Genomic DNA, 13,039 nt, shown 5'->3' with positions numbered 1-13,039 from the left:
TAAAATGACACGCATATTGCAAGATGTATCATAAGACTTGATTGAGAAGTAAGTCCATCAGCGTTACTGTATATGAAGTGCTGATCATTTAAACTAATATTTGCTGCTAATAAAATAATTTTCTGTGTCCTCAGTTTTGTACGACCATGTGCAATTCTTCATTCATTATCAACGATTCAATCGTAATTATCACTGAGGATGTAAGTTGGTTCTGCAGGTGTCAGAATCATTTTGGCCCTGTTGTCTTTGTTTTCACTTCAGTGCTGGGCTTCATTGTGGGAACGCCGATCCATTGCTGGTCACTCTGGGTGTTTTTCAGAGAAAACTTTAAACCAAATATGGTTTTTCCCCTGAACATCACCATACTGGAGCTAATTTTTTGCATCCAGTGCTTTGCAGACTTCATAGATTTCAAATATTCAACAACAGTGAGCTACAACTTGTCTAACTTTCTCATTGGCCTCAGCTGGACTTTCAGACCACTGATCCAGATGTGCATGTGCATTGAACAATATTTGGCAGTGATTCATCCAGTAACATTCCTGAGATTTAAGGCCATCCGGTACAGGATCGCATCGGCAGCGGCAGCTTGGATGATTGCAGTGGGCAACAGCTTAAGACTCGTTTCTATGAAGATGAACTTTTTTCGAGATCATGTATACTTTTTGGTTTTTTGTATTGCAGTGATAACAACCTCATTTTGCTGCGTCTCTGTCCTTTGTGCCCTGGTGCGCCCAGGACCAGGAGATCGAAATAATATAGATATGACAGAGAAAGACAGAAACAACAAAACCAACAGGTGCAGGACCGTTGAGAACCAGCAGAAAAGAAAGGCCTTCAGAATCATCTCCCATATTTTAGTGTCTATCCTAGTTTGTTATTTTCCTCTGGGAGTAACTTATTTCATGTGCATAGCTGATATAGTCAGTACACGCATATTTTTATGTAAAGTTGTCCCACCTATTCTGTCCATGACTGTAATTACTGTAGTAATTTCACCATTATTCAGAATGTATCTGAAACACATCATGTGCTTTTAAAAGCTCAGTGGATATTTAACTGACGCTGTTTTTAACCAACAAAACCTTTCATGTGTTTTGGACATTCATTTACACGAGGACAGCATCTTAGAAGGCTGAAAATGCAAACCTTTGAAAATGTGTTTAAAAGTTTTTGTAAAAACATTATAATTAATGTGTCTGTGTAAACCAAAACATTGTGAAAATTGTGAGGTCATGTGCATTCTTTCATTCTTTGTGCGTGAACAGACACATAGTTTCTTCATGATATCGCCAACTGCTGGCCTGGCATACAAAATACTGTTTTCATGGATCATTGTGAACAGAGATCATTATTTTGACAAAGATGTCATCTGTATGCAAATGGCCCTCCAGAAAATCTAATAGAGGTTTAAATATTATTTCATTTGAGTTAAAAGGGATGTGACAAAGTTTACAGTGTAATGTCTGTGTGTGCTCAGCTCATAATTAATCTTTTTGACCTATTAGTATGCGTCTTTTGTGCATTTTAATAAAATAAATATATATTTTAAAAAAAAAAGATGTTCCCCATGTTGTTTTACAATGGAAAATGATATGTAATTATATGGATTATAGCAAAATCTATACAGAGGCTTGAATTTATATTTAGTTTTAAATTATTAAATAAAAGCAACCAACAAATATGTCAATAAGTCGAAAACAAATGGCACATTTTACTATTAGCACTGTATTTATTTCCCCCATTGAATGAATGAGGCTTCTTTGCAAATCTTAGCATTTTATTTTACAGAGACCTTATGATAAGTTGCTTTCAGATGCTCACCTGCCGAAACACCTGGCAAAAACATGCAAAGCTCAAAATTAAAACATGCCTCTCTACAATAACATCCTACAAGGTCAGAATTTTCTATTCAAATACTGCACCGAAATTTGTTTGGATTTCAAATAATGTTGAAATTATCACTCATCAACAGACATAAATTACACGAGCTAAAACAATAGGAGCAATTTTCATATAGTTGCTGACAAACATATGAAGCATGTTGAGTGAGGTATTATTTTTATTTTAAGTTCATAGCATTTGTCAAAAAACAAACAAACAAACAAAAAAACTGAAATATAACTAAATTTTATTTATTAAATGAAGCTATCTGAACTAGTTTAAGTCTCAAAGTTAACAGAAGCACTAGGGTACATGAGTAAGAATTGGCCTGGAGTTTTAAAAATGTATTTTCACTTTTCAGCAAACAGACTAATACTGTTACCATAAGGATTAATTACCCTTTTACCCTTTTACCTGCCTTCCACTATTTGCATACTTCTACGGACTCCCATCTTTCTTTGTGTTTCTCCTTCTTGTTCATCTGTTCATCTCCTTCTTGTTCATCTCTGCATAAGACTGTTCATGTTATATAATTATTGCAATGACTCTGTCATGAGACGCCTAGGATACATTCATTGGATGTACTTTTGAAATTAAATTTGCATAGAGAGGAAATCACAGGCATTTTGTGATTATTACATTTTCAAATAAAATTTTTACATTTAATCTTTTAATAATAATAATTTACACATCTTTAAGGCTTAGCCAATTGCATATAACTAACTTGGTGTTCAATTTTGCATTAAACAGTGATCACAAAAAGTGCTTATTATTTAAAGAATATAGAGTAAGACATTGCAGAAAATGCCATACAGACATATAGGTTATAATCACCAAGAGTGATAATTGCTCTTTTCCAGTTGTTGATATTCATAAGCACATGCCAATGACATAAGTTAAAAAACAGTGACAATATGCAAACAAAATGGGAGTTGACAGCTGCAATTATACTTCTATATAAATGGGTGAAACATGGTGGATGAGGCACTTTTGGTACTTTTTTACCGCTGGAGACAGTTATAATTTCAGGTATGACTATTTTTTCAATGATTTCTCAATTATTTTTTCAGTCTTGCTATTATATAACGTGCTTTCTGCAGACTTGTTCCGATTCATTTGTTTCTTTTTTTCCCCCAGCTCCGTACAACCATGTGCAATTCATCCCTCCAAATCAATTATACACTTTCTGTATTCGACGAGTCGGTAATGTGGGTCTGTATTTGTAAGGGAAACATCGGCAGCCTTGCCGTTTTAGTTTCCTTAGTCTTGTTGTTCGCTGTGGGAACGCCGATCCATTGCTGGAGCCTTTGGGTGCTTATTCATGGGAACATCAAACCAAACACAGTCTTTCAATTGAATATTAATATGGTGGAGCTGATTTTTTGCATCCACTGCATTATCGACACATTTATTACCAATTATCCTACCGTGCCAGGTGATCGTTTGGTTGTATTTTTCATTGGTCTCTGTTGGACAGTGAGGCCTCTGCTTCAGATCTGCATGTGCTTTGACCATTACATGGCAGTGATTCATCCAGTAACATTCCTGAGATATAAGGGCACCCAGTACAGGATCGCATCGGCAGCAGCAGCTTGGCTGATCGGAGCGACCAACAGCACGAGGCTCGTTTTCATTGGAATAGAATATTTCCCAGATCACGTATTCTTTTTGGTTTTTTGCATTGCAGTTATAATAATCTCATTTTGCTGCGCTTCAGTCCTTTATGCTCTAAAGCGCCCAGGACCAGGTGAACGAACAAATGTAGAGATGGCAAGAAAAGACAGACACAATGACACAATAACCGTCAGAGGCAGAGATGTTGAGAACCAGCAGAAAAAGAAGGCCTTCAGAATCATCTCAAACAGTTTAGCGTCCATCCTGGTTTGTTATGTTCCTCAAGTAATAGCTTATTTTATGCGCATAGCTAAAATGAGTAAGCGTACATACATTTGCAATGCATTTCCATTGCTGCTGTCATTTAGTTTGGTCGCTGTATTAATTTCTCCATTAGTCAAAATGTACAACGAAGGCAAAATCAAAGATATATTGTGCTTTTCAAAGCTTAGAGAACAAATAAATGGAAAATAAGAAAACGAAACAAATATTTATTGAAGCTTTAATGTTTATTTAATTTCTGATTTTTAAGGAGCAGAGAGGCATGGGGTTGGGATCGAACAACATTGTGAGATGTCTGTAATAAATATCTGCTTGCTGTTGGAAATTATTGCAATTGTAATCTTCTTTTTTTTTGTAAAACTTAAAAAAGACAAAGTAATATGTTCTGTGTGGAAAAAACACGAACAGTGGATTCTGATCACTGTGAAATGTATATATTGAAAACAAAGATAAATAAACAACATTTTTGACCAAGACAGTTGTGAAGGTCATGATTATTGTTTTCTAATAGCAGCAAAAACAAATTCAAATGCATCCACTTCATTGGCAAGTTATTTTGTTAATTATTATTCAGTTAATTATTATATGTTGGTCTATGATGTAGTGAGTTTGTTTAATGTGAAATAAAAACACTGTAGACAAGTAGTAGTTTTAAATACCTATTATCAATGATAATTTTTTGCTAATGTTTTACAATGTTTACAGAGATTTCTTCTAATTAAAACAACAAGAGAACCTAATGATGTAATCGGATTTGAAGATTGTGTAGAGATTTTAACTTGCCAACCAAGACAAGAAAACCGGAACGACTTTTCATGTAAAGAAAAAAATAATAATTATGTGAATATAATTATTAAATGCATATTTTTTAAGACATGAAAGCATTATACATGACTTTTCCAAGAGAATACTATGCCTCTTTTTAATCTGACATATTTAATTGAGAGAACATTCAAAATCATGTGTTATTATTTTTTTTTTTTTTTTTTTTTTTTGTCAGATTTTGTTTTTATTAATAAATAAAGAAGTATTCACATGAAATTACAACATCACACCTGCTTAATTACACATCTCTATATTATATTTTCTTGTATTTTAACCCCTAATTCAGACTCATCAGTCTGCTGTCTAGCTCTTCCTATGAACAATATACAGTTTTCAGAGATAATTGCTAAATATTTCTACATTGGGCTACATGTTTTGTTGCTTTGCATTCAAACAATAATAATATTAAAAGATGGTTTTTGCTGATAAAACAACGTTTTAATGGAAATATAAAAAAGACAAATAACTACGTGTAAAGTTTTGCTTTTTAACATACATTTTGCATACAGCAGTGATTGTAAGCAAGTCAGATCTAAGATTAGCAATTGATCTGGCCAGGGATACAGATAAACGTCGTCGATTTTATTATGACAAAGAGGACTTTAATTTTGACGGGGGTTTTATTAACCCGGAAATACAGCAGAACCGTTGCTCTCCTAACCCTGCTTTAAGATGGCTTTCAGAACTGGACATGTTTTCAACTACCTTCTGAATGTTTGGTTTAAATATCGCTCGTAATCGGATGGTGTGTGGAAATTAGATCGGATTTGAGGGGGTTTTGGCCACTGTAAGCAGCGTCCGATCTCGACGACGGCTTCAGCTTCCCTTCGGCGTTCTGCACAGCGCTCGACAGCAGAGCTCTTACACTGGCTGCGGCGCTGAGTTTGTAAATATTACCAGCTCTCGGGTCAGACTCCATCTAGACCAGCGCTTCTAATAAAATGGCCACCATGGAGAAGCTGATGAAGGCGTTCGAGTCGCTCAAATCATTCCAGCAGCAGCAAGGCCCGCTGTCGGCCGAGGAGCTCGTTCAGAAACAGTGAGTGCTGAGCTCATCTTTATGCTTCTTCATCATCATCATCATCATCATCATCATCAGGGTGCTGACATCACCTGACACAGTCGCTATAGTAATGCTGTCATCACATGCACGAGGGCTGTGTGTTTTCTCGTATAAAGCTGGTGATTGTTGTTGTCTTGGGCTTGAAATCACATGAAGTTAGAAGTGTCACACAGCCTTGTTTGATTCTGCGTCAGTGTCGCAGAAAACAGCCTAGAAAGCCCAGGAGAAAGCTGTTGCATATAAGGAAAGCAAGAAATAGCGCCACAATGCTTGATCGCTGAACCAAAACACGTACTGGGAAATGTTTGTGTGTAAATTAAGTAGCTATTTTCTATTAATCTGTTCTCATCATCTTACAAATCGTGTTTTCCTTGCATGGGAGTCAGCTTGACTTAATACAACGAGATACTAAAAAATATGTGTCAGATATGTTTAATACACATTGACAGTTGACCTCAACCCAATTTTCAGCTGCATGTATTGAATCATCATCACAGTCATACTCAAAATCTTGCTAAATCTTATTTTACATGCCTATAAAATGCCATTTTTGTTTTCTGGTGCAATTTTCTTTGTATATGTATGTGTGTGTGTGTGTGTATGTGTATGTGTGTGTATATATATATATATATATATATATATATATATATATATATATATATATATATATATATATATATATATACACACTAGTTTTTGTTAAGTGTGTTGATATAATTTTTATAAAAAAAAATTAAAAGAACTTTTTAAACCATATATAGCATAAACACACTGTAAATAATTAACTGTAAATGATTACCATACATATACACTGAAAAGGAACTGTGTAAATAAATAAAGCAATTTCCTCATTTAGGACAACAGCAGTGTTTAAATAGTTGACTTTGCATTAGTTTATTAGAAAATACATGAATTAATGTTCTATTTCTATTCCTGTATGCCAAGCCTCTAAGTGATCATGTGTCAACCACTGTAATAGATGACCTATCGCATATTTAGTTTTTCAAGTTTGAGCGCTCATCTGCTGAAGTCATTTGGTTTTGTTTAAATAAATGCAGATTTGTTGACGATCACCGATGTTACATGTGCTGTGGTCCAGAAGAACAGCTTTGTTGCTGCATTGTTAGCAAGATTACATTAACCTAATGGATTTAGGTAATCAGTATTGGACCATAAACAGTATCTGGCTGACTGCTGTGGCACAATATAATGTACTCACTGTCTTTACAGATTAATGTCAGATTTGCAACTTTATCCAATGCTTCTACTCGGTTGAGTTGAATATTAGCAGCTCTTGTGTATGTCTACCAAGAAAATATCTGTTGGAGATGTTATTCAAGTGTTTAATCCAATATTGCAAATTCAGTTTATGTTTGTTTTCGTAACATTCAGAGTAATGTTGTTTTTTTGTTTTGTTTATTTTACAGAAAAAAAGACCTTGCTACAACCAAAAAGGACAGAGTGACTCATTGCCTGACGATATGTGAAAACATCGTGGCACAGTCGCTGAGGTATGCGATAGTCAATGGACGGACACATCAGATTAAGGATAATCAGATTTGGTCACGTCTTATGAGTCATTGACAAAAGCCTGTTAGTGCTGAGGCTAGGCTGGCTTTTTCATCCTTACAATGCAAATTCAGTGAAGGTATTCAAGATGGAAAAAAAAACAGAATTTTTACAAGTAGCCTAGCAAATTTGAATGCGACTGCCAGCACACTTGAAATTCGCTCAGCTCGACCACGCTTGAATACAAAATACGTCTGTTTGGGAAAACAGTGGCAGAAAAATGGAAGATTACTTTAAACTTTTAAAAAGCCATTTCATCTGGGCTGCTGCTAATTTGAAAATTGTCACTGTGACTTTATCAGGACATCTCCAGAGTTCCAGAAACTTCTCGGAATTGCGATGGAAATGTTCTTGTTGTGCAGCGACGACAAGGAGTCTGACGTCAGGATGGTGGCAGATGAGTGCCTCAACAAAATCATCAAAGTAAGTCATGTACACTTTGTATATCTCAGATATACTTTAGACTAAGATATATTTTTAGACTAATGGTAATTACAGTGACAATATATCGTAATATAATTTCTTGCAGGCATTGATGGATTCCAACTTGCCTAGGCTGCAGCTTGAACTGTACAAAGAGATTAAAAAGGTGAATTACATTGCATTCTTTTTATGCGATTTGTATTTTATTTGTTTTTTTTTACATTTGATGTATGTGTATATGTGTGAGAAAGAGAGTTCAGTCATGGAACTTTGGTATAGGATTCTGAGCACAAGGAATACAGTGTCCGATTGGTTATATTTTTAGTTTTTCTTTGGGTGCAATTTAACAGTTGGTCTGCGATTCATTTGTTCTTTGTACAAACATTCTTTATTGTTTTTTTTTGGAGAGAGTGATTTTTGGAGATGGCATACGGTATAGTTTTAGTAGGTGCAGGGGTCTTTTTTTTTCTCTAGGGAAATGTTCAGATCGTTGGTAAAGCCCTACTCTGTTTTTTTTCACAGAATGCTGCCTCTCGGAGTCTGCGGGCAGCCTTGTGGAGGTTTGCTGAGCTTGCTCACCTCGTGCGTCCTCAGAAGTGCAGGTATGCTTATTGACTTAAAGTCAAGTACTTCTGTTGGTCTGCTCTGCTCTGGAAGTGAAACTGATCTTGGGTTTGGGTGATTTAGAAAATGAAAATCAATGCTTCTCATTGTTATAATCAGCAAACGCGCGTGAATCCTCTTCTATCACGTTGGTTTTTCGCTCCTTAGGCCGTACCTTGTGAATCTACTGCCGTGTCTGACACGGATCACTAAACGTCAGGAGGAGACTGTGCAGGAAACACTTTCTTCTTCAATTCCTAAAATCATGGCTGCCCTGGGACACTTCGCCAATGATGGAGAGATCAAGGTAATGACTGCGGTCCGTGAGTTCAGTAAAAAGGAAACCACTGTGAACCGTTAATTGTTTAGCTGAATGCTTGTCGCAATTTTAAAAGAGCGCATTGCTTCAAAGAATCACATCAGCTGATTTTCATGTGGATATCTTTTGACTCAAATGTCACGCCACCCAAATATTAACCATGCCCCCTGGCCTGGATTCTGTGATTTGGCACCTCAGTGCAGGATTTCTCACACCGTTATCTGCTCTCACTGTCTGAAGCCGTGAATGCACAGTGCCGGTGACATCATCTTCTCAATATGGAATGTGACTCAGTCAGACTGGATTTAATTATCCATGAGCCTCCTCTCCTTCACATCAGTAGGAGACGGAAAGAGCCTGTTCCCTTGCCAAGAACACATTTACATTTAAAGATACCAGAGATTTGTCAGTTTAGTGCTGTTTTCTTATGTCTAAATCCAGCTAAAGTCATTAATACACTCATTTCACATACAAGGACAAGTGAAGGTCTTTGGGAAGACAGGAGACGAGGACAAATTTGTGTAGTTATGCAAATACTCCAGGAGTGCTTAATCGGCTAACAGTTTAAAGAATAGTCAAAATACACAACATTTTTTATGTTTTTGAAAGTCTTTTATGGTCAACAATGCTGCAAAAAAATTCAGTAGAACTCTAATATATTGTGAAAATGCAGTTTATATTAAATCTTCAGTGTTATGTGATCCTTTAGATATCCTTCTAATATGCAGATTTTTAAAATGATTTTATTCTGAAAAGAGTTTTGCTGCTTAATAATTTCATGAAAACCACAATACCCTAAGAAATATGAATTTCTAAAGAAAATTTGTCCTTTTAAATGTACCTTTTTAGATTGTATCTGTATTTACACGATATGTTGCAGAAGAGGGATCACTAATTCACACTAATAATGTTCCTATACTTTTTCTTACAAAATGGAAAACAATAAGTATTATAATTCATAAAGCAAGTGAAAGAATATGATTTCACAATTCCCCTTTCTGTTCAGTTTACTCTCATATTCTATAAATGATTCTTAACGCAATCACTGTGAACGTGGCACTTATGATTTCACTCTGTGAATGTGTGTGTAGATGCTGCTGAAGGCCTTTGTTGCCAATCTAAAGTCCAGTTCTCCCACTATTCGCCGAACAGCGGCCAGCTCGGCTGTCAGTGTCTGTCAGCACTCACGCAGAACACACTACTTCTACACCTGGCTCCTCAACGTGCTGCTGGGTAGGACGCTCACTTTCTGAGACTCATACGCTGGCAAAACTGGGTCAAAACGGTGTGTTTCGGGAGTCTTCATTCATCTTCCTGTTTTCTTTCTCTCAGGTTTGGTAGTGCCGGTGGATGAGGAACATTCCAGTCACCTGATTCTGGGTGTATTACTGACATTGCGCTACCTGATGCCTCTTCTTCAGCAGCAGGCTCCCAACACCAGTCTGAAGGGCAGCTTTGGGCTCGTTCGTAAAGAGGCTGACGTCACCCCTACACCTGAGCAGCTCATTCAGGTACCAGAGCCGATTGTATTCTTCTGGTTTGGTGTTATAGCAAACAGTCTGAGTTTTTACTATGTTGTTGCGTTTCATTGTGTGTAAACTCTGTTCTTAGGTCTATGAACTGACCCTGCACTACACGCAGCACTGGGATCATAATGTGGTGATGGCGTCTCTGGAGCTTCTTCAGCAGGTGTTTCGCACTCCTCCCCCTGAGCTCCTGAACGCTCTCATCACACGTGGCAAAATATCACACACCAGTGTCTTCAGAGAAGAGGCCGAGAGCCGCGCACGCAGTGGCAGCATTCTCGAACTTATTGGTAAATATAGCTTAGTCTGTTCTTTTGCATTTAGCCCATTAGTGGTCATGCTGTAATAGTTTGGTCAGTCGTCTCCTTTTCAACGTCTTGCAAGGGAGGGGAGGCTTGTGTTGGGTATGAAAGGGACTTCTAAAAGGAGAGATTGACTGACTGTAGATTATAACTGATAGTGGCTGATAACGATAACTGAACTTTCGTCAATAACAGATCAATCGAACGATTTTTTTTTAGAATCAGTAATATGAATGAAAACCATCCCTTAATGGGAAAAAATTGCAATGTGCAGAAAATGAAAGCATGATTACCTAATAAAATGTATTTTGCTGATTAACCATTTATTTCTTAAAACTCTCGGTCAGCCTCCATTTGAGGAGTAATCTGTCATTTTTAGATTTGTTAACTGAATTTGTTAAACGGTTAAAGCTCTTTTTTTCATTTTAATTCTAGTCTTTTACTCACTAATGACAAGTCTTCTTAAAACTCAGCTCTTATTTCCCACACTGCTTCTTAATAATGCTTATTCTGTTTGACAACTAAACATTACTCTGTAACTACAGCACTGCAAAAATTTCACTATGCATGTGATTTTTATCCTCTGCTTCTTCCGTTCTCTAACCCTCAAAATGAATTTTTGGCTTTTTTCTGCTCTCTTCATTTCCTGTTTCCTGCATACAGCGGGTGGGTCAACATGCAGCCCTCTACTCCTCAGGAAGCAGAAAGGTGACTTCTTGACTGCCCTTCTTTTGCGTCTAACCTACTTACACGTTCCTGTGTTTGTTTCGAGGGCTGTCTGTGGCATGTTAGTAGAGCAGTTTTGATACTGAATGCGCTGTTGGAGTTTTAGGCTGTTAAAGAAAGTTAGAATGCTGTTTTAATTAGTAAAATGTTTGTTCTGTTGTAATGATAAGCCTTGTATGTTGCGCTTGTCTCAGGTAAGCTGTTGTCAGGTGAAGAAGAGGGTTTGGAGGATGACCCTGAGAGGGCAGAGGTCACCACCGAATCGTTCTCTGGTAAGTTGAGGGGAGGAGTACTGTTACATTTTAGGACTTTCTATCTCCCGATAGATGAAGAAAAACCTTTTTAAATCTTTAATATCTCATAAACTAGACACTAGATAACTAGATAAAGGGATTGGAAACATTATAGATTAATAATGTTATATAAAATATTGTTAAAAATTATTTTTTAAATAATAGTTCAAATAGACATTTATAATATTATAAGTTATTTAATTTTATAATTGTAGAAAACCATGAATGAATGAAGATATGTTAATGTTTCCCAATAATATTCTTTATGAAGGGTCGTATTACACTAAAGATTGTAGTAATGTTTGCAGAAAATTTGTCTTTACCCCCTAAAGGAATAATTTAGATTGTACAATATGTTTGACCAAAAAACAGTTATATTAAACTCCTTTAATGTTGTTTTGTTTTACTGTAGTTTTAATTAAATAAATGCAGACTTGGTTAGCATAAGATATTTCTTAAAAACAACAAACAAACAAACAAAATGTATCTGACCACAAAATTGGATTCTAATTTTTCTAGAGCACCTTAACAACCACACAGCAACACAAAACACCTTAGTAGTCCATAGTGTTGTGGCCATGAATTTGGCTTTCTTAATAAAACAAATGAGTTCATATTAATTTGTATGCATTTCTTGAATTCAAACAAATGCATTGCATGTAATGTATGGCAGGGTTAATGCTTTGTTTTGCTCTGTCACGTTCTTCAAGCCTCGGTTGGTGGCGACAGCTCCAGTGAAGCTCCCTCCTCATCAGGCGTTTCGTCTCTTGGCACGTCTGACATCATCACAGAGCAGCCTCGCTCCTCCCAGCATGCCTTGCAGCCGGGAGACTCCGTTGACCTCAGTGCATCAGAGCAGGGTGTAGGGCCTGATACTCCAGATGAGGAAGATGAGGAGGACATGCTAAGTCGCAGCTCAAGCGGGGGCGCCGGGGTCGTCAGCACGTCCGGTGACTTGGTAACCGAAGGCAACCAGATGTCGACGGGAGCAGTGTCGTCGTCGTCGCCCCCTAGCGACAGTTCCCAGACGACTACGGAGGGGCCGGACTCCGCCGTGACGCCTTCAGACTGCGCCGAGCTCGTAAGTGTCACCAGAACCAGCAGACGCTATCGGAACTATTCACCACCTTCCCCAACTCCCACAGAAGGGCCGGACCCGCACTCCGACAGCGAGTCATCTCTCTACAGGCCATCCTCTTCCTCCTCCTCTACCTCGACTTCTTCCTCCACCTTTTCTGCCATCTCTTCCTCTAGCAGTAGTGACCAGGTCAGCAGAGGACAGGGGGTGAGGCTATTGTTGCTCTTCCCAGCCCTGATAGAACCCGGCCCTCATTTTCTCCACCCCCACACGCACGCCCTCTTTCCTAAGGTGTTCAGTCACCTTTTATTTCCCTGATTCTGGACCAGTGATTTAAAAACCTAGTCCTAACAACACTGATGGCTGATCTCAGACCAGTTTTAAGGGCTTCATTTGATTTATAACTCAAATTGTTTTTATTGTAAACTAAAACTTTTAAAAATAAGTTTTGATAGTTGAAAAAAAACTAAATACATAGGAATACAAGGAATGCTTATTTGACAGCTAAGTTTTAGTATTATAACCCTAATCA

General features: G+C 37.3%; 1 protein-coding gene across 4 annotated transcripts in view; it reads left to right on the top strand.

Annotated features, from left to right (window-relative positions):
• The first annotated feature begins 5,226 nt into the window (after positions 1 to 5,226).
• Positions 5,227 to 13,039, top strand: part of htt (huntingtin) — a 30,174-nt gene continuing 22,361 nt past the window's right edge. For 2 of the 4 annotated variants that reach the window (XM_043235681.1, XM_043235673.1), the window contains exons 1-12: positions 5,228 to 5,644; positions 7,096 to 7,179; positions 7,540 to 7,660; positions 7,767 to 7,826; positions 8,183 to 8,262; positions 8,432 to 8,570; positions 9,674 to 9,815; positions 9,915 to 10,093; positions 10,194 to 10,398; positions 11,074 to 11,118; positions 11,331 to 11,408; positions 12,140 to 12,510. In XM_043235681.1, coding sequence (XP_043091616.1) covers positions 5,547 to 5,644; positions 7,096 to 7,179; positions 7,540 to 7,660; positions 7,767 to 7,826; positions 8,183 to 8,262; positions 8,432 to 8,570; positions 9,674 to 9,815; positions 9,915 to 10,093; positions 10,194 to 10,398; positions 11,074 to 11,118; positions 11,331 to 11,408; positions 12,140 to 12,510 — 1,602 coding nt within the window. In that variant the 5' untranslated portion in view covers positions 5,228 to 5,546. Of the gene's footprint in view, positions 5,645 to 7,095; positions 7,180 to 7,539; positions 7,661 to 7,766; positions 7,827 to 8,182; positions 8,263 to 8,431; positions 8,571 to 9,673; positions 9,816 to 9,914; positions 10,094 to 10,193; positions 10,399 to 11,073; positions 11,119 to 11,330; positions 11,409 to 12,139; positions 12,697 to 13,039 lie in introns of all 4 variants that reach the window. The other 2 variants (XM_043235665.1, XM_043235691.1) reach the window with 2 other exon arrangements.

The sequence above is a fragment of the Puntigrus tetrazona genome, chromosome 1 (assembly GCF_018831695.1).
Source record: "Puntigrus tetrazona isolate hp1 chromosome 1, ASM1883169v1, whole genome shotgun sequence".
In the NCBI taxonomy this organism is placed as follows: Eukaryota; Metazoa; Chordata; class Actinopteri; order Cypriniformes; family Cyprinidae; genus Puntigrus; species Puntigrus tetrazona.
This window is presented reverse-complemented; position numbering and strand designations above follow the sequence as displayed.